The sequence below is a fragment of the Ochotona curzoniae genome, unplaced genomic scaffold (genome assembly GCF_017591425.1).
Source record: "Ochotona curzoniae isolate NIBS_2020 unplaced genomic scaffold, NIBS_Ocur_1.0 contig_3190, whole genome shotgun sequence".
Taxonomy (NCBI): domain Eukaryota; kingdom Metazoa; phylum Chordata; class Mammalia; order Lagomorpha; family Ochotonidae; genus Ochotona; species Ochotona curzoniae.
In genome coordinates, this window is record NW_024465751.1 from 12,003,351 (window position 1) to 12,019,306 (window position 15,956).

General features: G+C 41.8%; 1 protein-coding gene across 2 annotated transcripts in view; it reads right to left on the reverse strand.

Moving 5' to 3' along the window:
• Nucleotides 1–2,104: 2,104 nt before the first annotated feature.
• DEPTOR (DEP domain containing MTOR interacting protein) overlaps nucleotides 2,105–15,956 on the reverse strand; it is a 160,933-nt gene continuing 147,081 nt past the window's right edge. For both annotated transcript variants that reach the window (XM_040979370.1, XM_040979373.1), the window contains one exon: nucleotides 2,105–7,017. In XM_040979370.1, coding sequence (XP_040835304.1) covers nucleotides 6,889–7,017 — 129 coding nt within the window. In that variant the 3' untranslated portion in view covers nucleotides 2,105–6,888. The remainder of the gene's footprint in view (nucleotides 7,018–15,956) is intronic.

The window sequence follows — 15,956 nt, forward strand, 5'->3', positions numbered from 1 at the left end:
GTTAAAGGTCCTCTGTGTGCCACCAGATGTCAGTCTGGCCTGACCATGACTTAAGGAGGGCCTGGGCAAAGTGAAGCCACATAAGGCTGCTTCCAGGACTGCATGAAAAAGAGTGGAGTGTCCCCCACAGGCTGTCAGAATGCCAGTCTCTACGAAATTGCACCATAAAATTCAAAATTTCAAAATAAAAGTTTAGCAACAACAAAACAAAGAAAGACCTGTGTTCTTGGTCCAGTGTGCATTCTGGGGAAGACCAGGCAAGGCTGCAGACCTGGAGATGTTTTTTAAAATACAGGCTTTCGTGGAATACATCTCCATCAAGAGGCTACCGTGTACTGGGAACCTTATTAAACAATGAGCCTAAAGGACTCACAGATGAAGCCCTATCCTCGAAAGCCCACCTGTACTGACGGACACTTAACACCAGCATTTCACAGAGCGAAGGGGCCCACTCAGTAGCAGGCACCGATTACTGTAATGACTACAATGACACAACACTGGGTGTTAACTTCTATAAAGGAAGCTGGAGAAGGCGCTGCCACATCCTCAACCTCAGAGAAAGTGAAACCAGAGAGGTGGCAATGCTGAAAAGCAAGAGGGAGGCAAGTGGAACCCCTCTGCGAAACAAAAGCCAGTCACCAGGTGAGCCTGCTGGTGCTCAGCAGGGGGTTGGGTACACCCACATTAAGAAAACAGGGGTGTCTCATTTTTTTTTTTCTTGCATCACATGCCTGTATGACCCGGATGTCATAGGGAGCAGACACCTCAGCAATCAGAATGACTGGGATCCAAGCCTGGCCCTACCACTTAGTAACCAGTGCATAACCTTGTGCCACTGACTTCATTGTCTCGAGAGATGGTGCCTGTGCCTACCGAACGGTAATTTTCCTAGAGCTGATTACATGGGGTGTCGGGGAGAACCAAGTGAGATCATTCGCAGCACACATTTAGCACATCAGCTGGCCTACATTTAGAGAGCAATAAATACAAGCTACCATTTGTTATTTCTGATTGTTTCCATCCACACAATTACAGACCAAACCAACACATGCACAGTCTCTTACCAATAAAAACGGTTCTGTCACTTGACGCTTCTGTTAAATTCTTGTAAATGGGGAATGCTCTACCACAGAAGAAGGAAGCAAAGAAAGTGATAAGGAGGAAGTGGAAAAGCAGATTACCCTGTTCTTATAACCAGAGGTGAAACGTACTTCAAGCATGGAAAGTCCTAGAACATTTTTCACTTCTGGTATAACCCAGACTGGCTGAGAGAAAATCCAAAAGCCCAGGGACTGTTTACCTAATAAACAGAGGTAGGCTGGTCTGTGTTTGCACTCCCACCTTTCCTCCTTTTCTGCTGGTAAATACTAGTTCTGGGAGTCTCCCTGCTTAATATTTTAAAACTTATTTTTATTTTTCATGATACAGTTCCATAAGCCCTGTGTAATTATGTATTAGCCTTGACGTTCCCATGTCCCATTGACCATGAGTTTACCATGTTCAGGGGCAAGGGCTGGTATTCTGCTTCTTCCTCCTTCAAAGCGGTGAAACATACCCAACTTTTATAACCTACACTTACAAAGTTACAGCTACTCTTGCACACTCCGCACTGTGTGCAAAGTTGAGGTTATAGGGCTAATGTCTGCCCTCACCTTTGTTAAACTCACTCTAGATTTTAACTACCAGGTGTCCCACCTACTCTGATTGGACCTCAAGAGCTGCCACTTAGCTACTGTCTCAAAGCTCCCACTGGGAATGACACTTTGTCAACCTAGTGTTCAAGAAATGGATTTAATATTTAACCCCAAAGGAGCAGAGGATATTCCAAATGCAATACGAAATCCTTGAAGGCTGAGCAAGCCATACAGATAAAACAAAGTAAAAGGAGCTGTCAGGCCCCAGAACTAAGAAGACATTGCACTCTGGCCAAGTTTTTTCCCAAGCATTCCTTTGTTTTACCCAGTATCACACGGCAACCTGTGCTTCCACCTCGACTGCAGACGTGATGGCACTGCTGACATAATTTGAGTGTGCCTTTCCAAAACATCTAGATGTAAGAGGTCCTTCAAAGAAAAATGAAATGATGTCACAATTAAGGTGCGTGTTCAGAAAAGAACTCCTTTTATACTCAAATTCTAATCTCTGTTTGTTGAAAATTAAAACAAAAAATAAAATTCTCCCAGAGTGGTAGAATATTTCTACCACTACCATGTAGATAGAATATTCTAGAATGCCCATCCATACTGACTTGTGTAGGAAGGAAGTGATTCTGAATCAGAAGTAATACAGAAAAAGCTTTTTAATGCACACTTTTTTTTTTCTTGACAAAAGGCCTTCAGAAAACATTCATCATTAAATAGATTTACAAATGGCACTTTTGGCTCTCTCATGGAATTAGAAATGAGTCAGATTATGATAAATTAGTCATCGTTTCTTTTAGTGTATCTTTTAATGCTATACTCCTATATGTTTTCACATAACTTTACAGTTTGTAATAAAGAAAGCAAATACACCGCGACTTAATTTAATAATAAAGATATATATTAGCACATTTGACAATACCATGTTTTGTCTTTGATGATGAACTTTATTTTGATACATGAAGCTTTATCCTTTTGGTATTCAATAGAAGAAAAACACATTTTACTTGAAATGTGCCTTAAATGAGGGCAATGATAGTCATTGACAACAGATTTCAACCGATTAGTAAAATGTCCTTGAGTTATTGAGCTCATTTATAATCCAACTAGAATAGGATTAATACTCACAGGAGAGTTCATATCATCAGTGTAAGACAGGTTTTAAAAGCGGATTATTTTCTAAACATATTTGAAAGTATAAGTATTTGGAAAAGTAAGGCTCCAACTGAAAGAATTGGATTTTTAATATTCATCCCTGTTCCTTCCAATGCAGCCAATTTTCATACAATTCTGTGAAGTTGATTCTATCCATACAGTGTAAAGATAGTTGTTTTCTTCACATTATTCACCAATTCTTAACTAGTTCCTTTATTAACTTGCACAATTCTAAAAGAGACAATAAAACCAACCCAAAGCCAACTGCATTTTTCTCTCTCTACAACAGAATATGGCTTTCAAATTTGAACATTCTGTACTAATGACTAAAAATTGACTGTCATCTCCATTACAGCAACACAAATACAACCCACAAACACCTAAAATTCAAAAGTGTTTTATAAAGACTCAAAGAAAGACATTTCAAAGTTTTACCGAAAAGGGAGACCTCAGATATTACAAACTTTCCTCTTTGAGATTATAATCATAGACATACACATATGAAATAAAGATTCTTACAAACACTGCTAATGATTAATTTATGATTGCTTCTGGTGATAGTTAGATTTTTAAATTTTAAAGTAGGACACTATGGAAATGTCCCACACAATATGTTTCTTTTTATGATATAATTTAAGATCCAAAGACTTGGGATGTTAAAGCACTTTTCATTACCTTCACCGGTGCACAGCACTACTTTCAGCTTGCGGATACCTTCAAGATAAAGGCCTATTTTGGCTGCATTATCTTCCACCGGAGAGGGCTCTACTGCACAGACTATAGGTCTGGGAAGTGGGAAGCATGGTTTGACCACGTTCTAACCCAACGTGCCTCCCTCATGAGGTTGGGTGTGCTACATGGACAAGTCACAGCTCAGTTTCCTCATTAATCAAACAACAAAACTAACTTGTGTTCCAGATGGCCAAAGGTAGCAAACAGTATCATAGAATTTTCTGACTGAATGACTTTTTAAATTCCTAACTTAATACTCCACATCTGCCCAGTTGTTTGTAACTATGTAGGAAAACCCAAAGCTTTCAACATCCAGGTCATCTCTTGAGTTTTTATCCAACAAATAGTGGGTACTGATCCTTGAGGATGAAAACTGGCCACAAATTATTTAAAGCTTCTCCCATCAAAAGGTGGTATCTGTTTCTCCACCCCTTTAGCTAGCTTTGTAACTTGTTTTGAAGGGTACATTGTATTATTTTCAAGCAAGTCTCAGAGTTTCCATCCTCAGCCTTTTTGATCTCAGTCTGTACTAGCCAAGGAGAAAAGCCATATGGTACTGAAGCTTACTGGATGACACCTCCCACCAACCTCAAGACATGCATGAAGCTATCCAAAATGAACCAGCCTCTCCAGGTGCTCACTGGGTAAACCTGTCGGCCCCTGCAGAACACTGATGGGCTACATCAATAGTTCTGCCCAGTTCTCGCCATAGAACCATGAGCAAGTAAGTAATGCTGCAGTAGTTATGATATGGGGTGGTCTGTTAGACAACAACAGACAACTGACACACTGCTCTGTGTCAAAACTATGCTAGATGAAGGGAACAACCTTGATACCAAGCAAGACACAGTTGCTATTCTGCATGTGCTTACAGTGTGGTTAGGGAGACAGACATGTAACAGAATTTTTTCTAAGTAAATGTCATCAGAGTCACAAGGGGCAGGGTGAGGGATAACAGCCCAAGGGAATTTAGAGAAGGGGCATTAACGCCAGATTTAGAGAACTCATACAAGCTTCTCGATGGAGACAACATCCACAGAGATCTAAGAAAGAATCTTCTGGGGAAGGCAGAACAGGAGGAACATCTTGGGGAGCAATCAGGCCGGAGAGAAGGTGGGGTGCCTAGGGAAGTGAGAGTGTTGGTGTCCATTGCTCTGTGAGATGTCAAGGGCAGGGTGGAGGTGGAGCTCTGATGATGGCCTTAAGAGGTTCTTTGGCACTGGCCTTTAAACTGAGGGTGATGGGAAACTGCTCCCTCCCTGCCTGCCTGTTTTCCTTGTGATCAGGAGGAGCCTTTGTAGAATCCATTAGGAGACAGAATTCTCCAGTACCTGGGATGGCTAAAGGGAAGTTACAGATGCCAGGCTCTAAGGCAATGGGTATGAGGCTGTGAGCAGAAAATGGAAGTAGTAGGCAAGATTTCATTTCTTGACATTCCTTCCTTCTTTTGCCAAGGAGTATCAGCAGGCAGAACTTAAGCTTATATTTTAAAGATGCTACTAAAATGTTTCACAAGGAAGAAACGGTGATCTGCTTGCCCAGTGTGTGGTGTTGGGCACAGGACTAGCCTCTTCAGGAATTAGTTTCTGCATTTCTAAAATGGGGGCAATCAACGCTGACCTCACAGGTTAATTCAGATAAATGCCATAAAGTCCCACAGCATCTATCATGTAATAAGTTCTCAATATAAGGTTCCCCAGTGGGCAGGATTGGGGAGGGGGTAGCAGGGCTTTTTAAACAAGCCCTTGTCTGAGCTCAGGCTATATCACGTAGCCATTCCAGTAGCTGGGTGGACTTCATGAACATTTTTCATCTTTCTCAGACATCTGAATAATGTGACTGTCAGGAGCCATGCTGCTGGTTTGTGATGAGGAATAATAAAGATCATACACCTTAAATGGATGGTGCAGAGCCTGGCATACAGTATCAATGCACATAACATAGAAGCAACAATTTGTCCACATGTAGCACAACAGAATTACTATTGGTTACTATTACTTCAAAATCCTATTTTTTGACTAATGTGACAGAGCAGGAAAGATTGATTTCCAGAACCAACTACATAAGTATGACATCTTATAGCATGGTATATGACATCTACCTTTAGCATGGTATGTCCCTTCCACCAAGACATTTGATAGATAACCCATCACAAAGAAACGGCCAAGCTAAAACATTCATGTGTTAGTTATTAATGCATGATAAGTAACGTCATCATTCAAAATTCATGATGTGAAATGAAGAGACTTAGCATTTCCTGTCTCCCCAGTTTGGCACGTTGAGGAATTTCCTCTCTATCAAGCCCCCAAATGCACTCTTTTCTAGACAAAAAGAGAAACATGCATATATACACGCGAGATGAAATTTATATAATAAAATAATGATTTTGGCAAAAAATAGTCTCCCCCCCACCCCAAAAGCAGCATGTCATGTCCGTCAAATACGCTATATTACAACATTAGTAAAAACCCAGATGAAGATGGAGTTTCAAGTTTCATCACAGGTGATGGGCCAAGTTCTGAAATACTTCTTTCAAAAATGGACACTTCCAAAATGAAATCTTGCCAGAATGATCACTTCAAATTTTGTCTATGTATATATACAGTCTGCTCTGTTTTCACATTCAATATATTAGAGATTCACTCTAGAAAGCTGCTATGGCTGATTTACAGCACAAAACACTGTAATTCAAAAAGAAAAAAAATGGGCTAAACAGTTTTAAGTATCATCTCCCTGTTTGTCTGCATCCATGGCACATGGTACTCTTGTGTTTTGTTTCCTAGCTAACGCCATGATTGAAACATGTTAAAAGCCGGTTCTAAAGGTAACAGTTAAGAAAACCATTTGATTTAGAACCTTCTTTAAAATGCTAGTTAACAAATCACACTCCCTTGAATATTGCTTTAATTTGTAGCTTGGTGAGCTTTTTCAGATCTGCTTTCAAACAGTTCCATGCTAATTTTGGTCAAAGTACCACTAAAAGTCTGAAAAATTACTCCATTGACAGTTATAAAAAGAATTTTAGCATGCTGTAGTTTTGGCCAGAGAAGCATGTCAACAACCTTCCGCAAACTATGATTAAAAACAATGAACAAGAATTACAAATAGAAATCTAGTAAGGCAATTTTGTAGGAAACCTCTATTTCCCAAATGTCTTCTACACTGACACTTGTTTTGAAAGACATGTTACCCGATTCTTCCACACTCAGTGTATGAAGCTCAACTCAAGATGAGTATGTACAGAGAAAAGATTTGTATGTCCAAAGCCATCCTTTCCCACGGAAGTCTTGCATGTGCACCGCTCGCATCCTTCTGGCTTTGGTCAGCCACAGGCCTCTGCAGGGCTTGGAGGAAGAGCCACTCAGCACTCTAACTCCTCCATAACTTCCATGACAATCGTCCGTGGGCCCGTCAGTATTAGATTGCTCACGGTCCGGTAGTCTACGTGTAGCACATTGAGTCCGTTGACAGAGACGACAAACTGGCAGACCTAGAAGAATTGTGGAGAGAAAGACCATCCATGACAGTGTCTGGCTTTTCACAGCTAAAAAATAATCAGTTTTGGTGTAAAATTGTTTTTCGAGTCGTATGTATAAAGGATCTTAAAAATGTATGGAAATGCTTATATGAAAAACTATATATGGACACATTTCAATCTTTTTGCACCAAAGTAACTTCATCTTTTAATTTCATTTTTCCAAGCAATTTTAAAAATGTTCTCATAAGAATGTTGCAAGAGTGAGATAAATCATATAAAGCTTCCACAACAGGTGCTCCCAAACTATAAGCATGTAACACATTTATAGTTACCCAGTATAACTGGAATTATTCATTTCCACTCAATATATAAGAAGACCATATGACTCCAGATTCATCTAATGTCCCTGCATGATTAGTAACACTGTTTCCTTTTCCTTGCCAACACATCCTGCTTGAGATGACAAGTGTCACATAATTTCTATATCCCATCCTTTGAAAACAGACTAGGTCAACAATGGCCAACTTTTCAACTGAGTGAGTGTTGGTTAGCTTGCTGAAGGAGACAGAATTATAATACAATGCAAATCGTCATTTAGTTATAAGAAAAATTTGTATGAATTGGTTGATGGCACTAGGAAGCAGTAAAGTGCTAAGTAAATATTCAGCTTTCAGTAACTAAAGGAATAAAAAAAAAAGTATAAGTAAAACTATGCCTGTGGTTCATTCTTGCTCCTAAAGAATTATCCCTTCTCTCACTATGCAAATAAGGAAGTAAAACAGAAAGAAGGAACAGACAATAGGCAGAGGGAGAGAAGATGCAGAGAGATTGAGTCTACTATGGATCTGACGTGTCCTCACCATCAGAATACTTTTATTTTTAAAAAAAGATTTATTTATTTTTATTGCAAGTCAAACATATATATATATAGGAGGAGAGACAGAGAGGAAGATCTTCCATCCAATGAATCACTCCTGAAGTGACTGCAACAGCCAGAGCTGCGCCAATCCGAAGTCAGGAGCTTCTTCCGGGTCTCCCACATGGGTGCAGGGTCCCAAAGCTTTGGGCCGTCCTTGACTGCTTTTCCAGACCACAAGCAGGGAGCTGGATGAGAAGCGGGACTGCTGGAATTAGAACCAGCATACACATATGGGATCCCGCGAGGGTTTAAAGTGAGGACTTTAGTCGGTAGGCCACTGCACCGGGCCCACCATCAGAATTCTTTAAGTAGGTTGCCTGAATTGCTAATGTAGACAACTGATCCCAATTATTAACTAACCAATTAACTTAGTGCTGAGGATTTAACCAAAGAATATGGAAACCAGTAAAACACTTTGGAAACAAGGATTTGCTTTTACTGTTTTCTGAATGGGTAATCAATTTAAATACTGGGCGTGGTGTGTAGCATCAATGGCTAAATCCTCACTTTGCAAGCTCTGGGATGTCAAATGGGTGCCAGTTCATGTCCTGGCTGCTCCACTTTCCACCAGCAGTAGAGGATGGCCCAAAAACCATGGCACTCTGCACCTGTGTGTGATATCCGTAGGAAGCTCCTGGCACCTGGTTTCAGATCAACTCAGCTCCAAATATTGTGGCCATTTACGGAGTAAACTAGCACATGGAAAAGTTTTCTGTCTCTCCTTTTCTGTGTAAATCTGATCTGTCTTTCCAATAAAAATAAACAGAACTTTTTAAAAAAGTAAGTAAAATCAAATATAAATTTAAACACTGTATCAAGTATTTATCTATAACTACAAGTACACATGAAAGAATTCATGGAAATATGACATTAAAACATAAGTTTATTTTGGTGCATATTTTTTGAAATCTACACATAATCATATTCAAGAAATTTGTGAAAATGTGTATCATGAAAACGTCATGCATTCCCAAAATTTCTGCACCAAGACAAACATCTTTCAAAAACAGAGTTAGGTACAACTGCCTACCTTATCCAAAAATCTCTTTGCAATGACCAAGCACTACACCAACTCTGGGTTCCATTAGTTTCCTTTGCTTTAAAATGCCTACTCTCTTTGTAATCATATGCAAAATAAACAGAATTTATTCAATAAACGCTAGCTGTTATTGTCATGAGTCAAATATTTTCTACTTTCCAACCAACATTACTAGTATGTTTTCTCTGCATCAGGGGAGCACATTTTTTCCCTCTACTGTCCTAATTGACTCAGGGCACATCTCCACCAAAGCTGAGGTCATGGTCATGATCAAGGACATGCTTGCAGGCCACAGTCCATCCGAAAGTAGACAGAACAATATAGCACTTTTTTAGTGAAGACAGCCCATGTTTTGATTTGCCCTGCTGCAGCAGACTCAGGAGCCAAGGAATGGGAGGAATTCACATCCCTTCCAACCCCTGAGCCTCAGGTTTTAGGCCTGGACCCTTCTTTTCCCTCCAACGAAAAATGATGTCCATATCCTTTTCCTGTGGTCAAGTGAGAAGGCAGGAGTTACCAGGCCAGTGCATAGTCCAGCTAAGCCTTTCTCAGCTCCCCCAGAGCAGATGTGTTGCTCTGCAGCACTCAGGGACCCCATTCAGCATGTAATCTTACTCTGTGTTTTGTCTGCTCCTCAAAGTAACATTTTAACTGACCAACAATTAAAACTCATGAACTTTCCACATGAGAATCAAGGTTTTGGCCTCTCCGGGGCTGTCTAAGGATCTGAGAACAATCATTCTAGCTGGTCTTGTTGCAGGCAGGGACTGTGTAGGAGCTGTGTTTTCTACATGGTTCACACCCCCTTCCATTTGCCACAGTTCTTACCTCTCATTTCTTCTTAGACCTAGATGATGGCCTTATGGTTCCTTATCTGGGGCCACAAAAGGGAAAGAGCTGAAGAGAAAATGGCTTATGGGCCTTTTGGGGGCTAGAATTGTGTCACAGCAAGTTAAGCTGCTGCCTGTGATATACAGCTACTCGGTTTCCAATCCAGCTCTCTGCTAACACACCTGGGACAGCAGAAGACAGCCCAGATATTCTGTTTCTGCCACCCACATTAAAGACTTACACCGGGTCCTTGATCCTAGCAATCTTAAGGGACTGAATCAGCAAATGGAGATTTCTTTGTCTCTCTGTTTCTCTTTCTCCCTATCACACTGTCCTTCAAGCAAATGAAATAAATCTTCAAGTTTTAAAAAGAATCAATGGATCCCAAATATCCTTCAAATGATATCAGATTTCCAAATGATATTCAAATACCCTTCAAATTTCCTAAGTGCATACAAAGGATGGTTATTTAACAATAAAATGGAACAAGCTATATATCACAGGATAAGACTTACACATATAAATGAAAGTCAATCGTAGCAAAATACATAATGAAGAAGCACACTTTTTGCTTGCCCGTGGTTGGAAACGGGGAGAGTGTGATACAGAAGCTACTGTTCGTCGAAGCCCCACCCAGTTTCCCACCCACCCCAAGTCCCGCATGTGGGGTATGCTCTGAGATACTCGCTCAAGTGGTTTTGATAGTTCATCAGTTAAGAATCGCTGTCAATCTTGCCTCTTCAAACACGATGAGGTCATTGAAAAATCCACTGATTGACATTGTCCATCATAGCATCTCTATTTGCCCGGTATTTTGCTGCCAAACTATAGCTGAGCTGGTTGATTAACTTGTTCCATCTTCTGTCCTTTCATGGTTAGGGTTCTGAGTCCAGCATTTCAATTGGGAAGATTCCCAAAGAAACTTTGTCTGAGGTGTTCCCAGACCAGATTCTTGCATGCACTAGCAAGCACAGGGCCCAGAACAGTCCATTGCCCCAATCAGCTGGTGGTTGCAATCACTGGGCTGGTTCTTTTTTCAGCCCAGACTTCCACTGGAACCAACTTCAACTGGGTGTTGAAGTCCAGACTTGTACTGCCCAGCACATACTCGGCTCTCACCTAAATCGGTGTGGGCTGCAGCCTGGTGAGAGCGACCCACAATAACCCCCACCAGGCCCGCCTCCTACCATGGTTGGCCAGTATGTGTAGCAGACTAGTCCAGTCTGTCCCACATCCCGCTTGGCTCTCGTGCATGGCAAATGGCATTGAGGCTTAGATCCATCTAACCAGCTCAACAATCAAGCCCTCACGAGTTTGTTGAGTGTCTCTCTGTCTAGCCACCCCAGCCCCTGTCTTAGTTTTTATGCCCTCCCGTGGAAGTGGTAACCCAAGAGGGAGGAACCCACTATTTTCCTTCCAGGCCTCTCACTCCCGATTGTGCACTTTCCAGGTGGTTCTGCAGTTTAACTTGACAGAATTAGACCCCAATGCCAGTTTCTGCCAGCTGATGCTGCGGCTACATCCAAACAACCCTCGCCCACTCTAATTATATCTATCATGATGATAGCTACACAATACAGTGCATATACACTTTATATGCAAGAATGGTATTTAAATATCTCAATAAAGAAAAGGAAAAAAGGAAAGAGGAGCCTACTGCTTACAGTGGCGAGGAGATCCTTGTAAAATGGAGAGACAGGATGCACGTCTAGTTCAAACACACAACCTTATGTAGCTTTTGAAGGCTACAGAGACTTGATTGGCAAAGACTGTATGCTGGGAGGATAAGTATTTCATGACCTATACCTAGATGGCACACAGAGGTGGAAAGAGGCAGCCACCTAGGTGGGCTGGCCAAGAGCCACCACTTGAGGTCCACATTACTAAATGCCTGTAAGCCCTGAGCTAGGAGCCAGAGTGGACGTGGGATGTCAGACCCCAAGGGGGAAGGGCACTGGCAAAGGATACCAAAATGATCTGCCAATGGGATTGTCATCAGCCTTGAAGCATGGTGACTTGAACTGAACTATTTAGAAAAAAATAAAACAATAAGGTTTTGGGTTTGCATGTATGTGCACACGTGCATACGCACACAATTTCCTAACTACCCAAACTTATGACTGATTTACTCTTTCATTCAATAAGGCCGATTCAAGGTTACTGTGGGCATAAAGACAATCCAAAGCCCTTGCATTCCACCTAGTCTGAGTGCCAGAGGGCAAGAGCATGGATTAAAGCAAGTGTACCAGGAGTCATTCAGATCCCATGAGCCTCCTGAGCTAATCACAGGCGTTATGGAGTCAAGGCTAAAACTAACTTGCACTGTCAGTGAGCAGAGTTTAAATTAATAAAGATCAAAATAACCATGTCCTGGCCCTCAGGAAATATGTGATTCAGTTTAGGGGGGCAGATCATCACAGGACCCTTTTCAGAACAGCAGGCAATCCCCCAAAATTCTGTCAATTGTTGAAAGCCTATACTTTTCCAAGCACTAATTTAAATATTTCAGATCATTTATCAAAAATTCTCTCACAGCTATGTGGTGACATCTGCTCTATTCTGGCCATCCAGCTGGCCATCATACTGCTGAAGTCAACCTGTTAGTTTTAGGGCTCCCCTTTCCTCAGCTGTGGGCCACAAGGGTTGTACTTCTAAGCAGAGTACCTGGCCCTCCTCTACTCTTAGGGTTACTGGCCCAACTTCAGCCCATCAGACTCTCCTGCACCACAGCAGAGAAACTTCAATGGTTCTGGTACTTGGGCTCCCAGATCTGCTGTGATTCCTGTCATCAGCCATGCCAAGATCCACCCTCACTTACACATTTGACATCATTCCAATCAACTTTTTCTCTTTATGATAGTAGGCCTCCATGGAGAGATAGTAGATAGTAGCTCTCTATGGAAGGAGGGAGATCGAGGGGGCGGAGGGCACAAGGGGGAGGAGCATACGACCTTCAACAACGCAGGTTAGCAACTAAGATCCCCAATCCAATCCTTAGGCACAAACTGAAATGTCAGAGAGAGTACAGGATATGTTCAAGGTCACACAAAAGAACAAGTGTCACATTTGAATTCCATGTCACTCCAAAGTGCCCCATAAGCACAGATTGATAAAGTGCAAGATGCATATGCAATTCTGAGGAATGCAGAGAATTATAGAAAACAAATATTTTTATCTTTTACTGTTATGTAGTTCTAGACCCACATAAATAAATATCTTAGGTTCAAGATTAGATTTTTTCGTCTTCAGAATAAGCTTCAGTTAAGCTTGGGTTGCCTTATATATCATCTAATACCCTCTATCACAGGAAAACATTTAACTGCAAACTTCTTGTCAAGCATATATTTAGGTATCTTTTCAAAAAATTACTTATTTATTTGAAAGTTAGAACTGGAGAAGGAGAGACAAAGAAACCGAGATCTACTACTTGCTGGTACACTTTCCTCCCAGCTGAGTCAAGGCTGAGCCACACGCTGAGGCAAAGCCAGGAGCCAGGGGCTTCATGTAGGTCCTCCACGTGGTGGCAGGGTCCAAGCACCTTGCCCCTCTCCTGCTGCTTCTCCTAGAACCAGCATTTAGCTGCATCAGTACTCAATGAAGTAACCAGAGGCAGCTTAACTGGCTACGCCACACACCAGCTCCCAGGTATTATTTTTAGAGTTAGGCTTTCAGTTAAGACGTCACTTCTCCCTCAGTGGCCTCAGTAATTGTTTTGGTTCCAGCAGTTCCAATGTTCTATTAGTACAAATGAACAAAAAAATATATAAAAATGCAGGTGTCCTATGTCATCGATTCAGTTATAATGGACTTTCAATTAGCATTTACGGCACGCTATGTTCTACAAATCAACACACATTCTGAGTAGCAACAGGAAGCACACAGCCTAGGGAAAAATGATTTTCTCTCTACCGGTACACAGACCCAAATACACAGAATTTGAGACTACTTCTGAATGCGGCTCACTTAGGAACAAATTACCTCCTGCCTGGGGTGGGGTGGAAGGATTAGGCTCATCTACTGGTGACTACGAAAATTCATGGTAGGTTGTAAATGTTTTTCTTTTGTGTATCACTGTTTTTATCACATGCTTTCAGATTGGCAACTCTTTTAATTCTACAGTTCTTAGATAAGTGATCCATCTCAAGCCCTGACAGCTGCTTGGGAGCTCAACTCCCACAAGGAGGGTGGCCCTCCAGGTTTACTGAAAGGCTAGGAGGCCATTGTCTGACATTAGGGAGGCCATTGTCTGACATTAGGTAAGTCTTGTGTCTGAGTAAACGGGCAAACGAGGAACACCCTGAAAAACAAAGCTGGCCTTGTAAACATTAACAGGAAGGAGGAGGCAGGGCTCTCCACATTCCAGGTTTGGGTCAAGTTGAGACAACCAGAGGCTGACCTCCAGTCTCCCTCCCAATCTTCCTTCACAATTCTCTTGCAGATGTATGATAACCTTCCAGATTGACTGAAGGCCCACGAAGCCGTGCAACTAGACATTAGCTCTTACAGGGCTGCAGTCTCGCCACAATGATTCACTTGTTTCATTCAAAGTGGGAGTGAGGCTGGGCAAAAACCAAACAGCTGTGGTTACGTAAGTCCTCTTCATTGTGCATATATCTGCATTCACCAAAATTAAAAAAAAAAATATCTGAAATTACTGCCCTTGTGAGAACGCCCCGTGGCTTTGACTATTTTACTTTCTTCTGATCTTGGAGAAGAAAAGAGTATTGAAGAACAAGGTTGCTTTAGACTTCCCCTGAAAAATGCAGGCAGCTTAAATTAGGTAAAGAGAGAATTTCAGAGCTGGCGTCAGGAGGAGAGAGAAAGCAGGCACAATTCCCTGCAGGAAAGAACCAAGCAGAGCCGTGATGAGTGAGACATGGAAGCCTGTCCAGCTACATGATACACAAAGTAGAAGCAAGACGGCAGGTAGGAAGCCATCACTCAAACTCTCAATGAAGCATGAGTCCCAGAGGCATTCCAGAGAGCATCCTTCTTCTACACATTTTTTTCCAGATATCCAGTTCATTCTCTTTTTAATACTTTGTATGTGGAAAATGCACTTGTTACTGAAGGAAACTATTTTGAGGAGAGATGCACGTTAGAACTTCCAGCTATTCATTCAGTCAATATTAGAAAAACCACTTTGTCCACTCAGTTATTTAGGTGGCAAGCATACCCAAATACAGAAAGGTAGATTTCCAGACACAGTTCGAATGAGTCACCTTTGGGAATCTGTTGAAAGTAAATTCTGAGATGTCACCCAAGACCTATCAGATCACACTCAAGAACTGCATCTACATTGAACAAGTAAATGTGAGTGAACACTCACTACACGGAGAACATGGTGCTGTGAGGTCTCCATCCTGCGTTGTTTAGCAAAGATTAGGTTAAATGTGCACTCCACACCTGTTACTACTAGAATAGTCTTTGACTAAACACCATGAGAGGTCGACATTTCAGTTTTTGCTACTTCCTTAAAATTTATTTTGTTTTTACAGACACATTTTAGACTTCAAAGCTGATAATACTGCACCACAGGTTTAAGTTCAGAATTATTATCAAAGATAACACCCAAGCTGTCAAAAGCACAACACTGAAAATAATAAAACCTGCTATCATGTTTGTGAGGTCATCTCAGCTTTGTTTCTCCAAACAGTTTATTGCTTTTTCACTGTAAACAGAGGACAATTATGTACTCCCTGGTTGACTCCCCGGATGCTTGCAACAGTTTGGATTGTGATAGGCTAAGGCCTGGGTCCCAGAGTTCAGTCCACGCTGCCCATGTGGGAGCCAGAGAGCCAACCTCTCTTAGCATCACCTGCTGACTCCCAGAATGTCCATCAGTAGGAAGCTGTGAATGGGAAGCAGAGCAGACACAAACCTAGGTGCTCAGATAGGAGCTGCAAGTGTCCCAAGTGGTGGCTGCAGCACTCTGCTAAATGACCACACCTCCAGATACTCTCAAAAGGGCCCATTCATGAGGCATCTGCCTCTGCAAACTAACCACCTCCTAACTAGCCAACCTCCCATGATCCATGGGGCTAGGATTTCCATGGAGGAGCTTTAGAAGGACACACATTCCTACTGCTGCAGTTCATGCCCCAAGCTACTTCCTGGGTCACAAGTTGTCAGCATGGGCAGTGCTACAGTAGTCACCAAAAA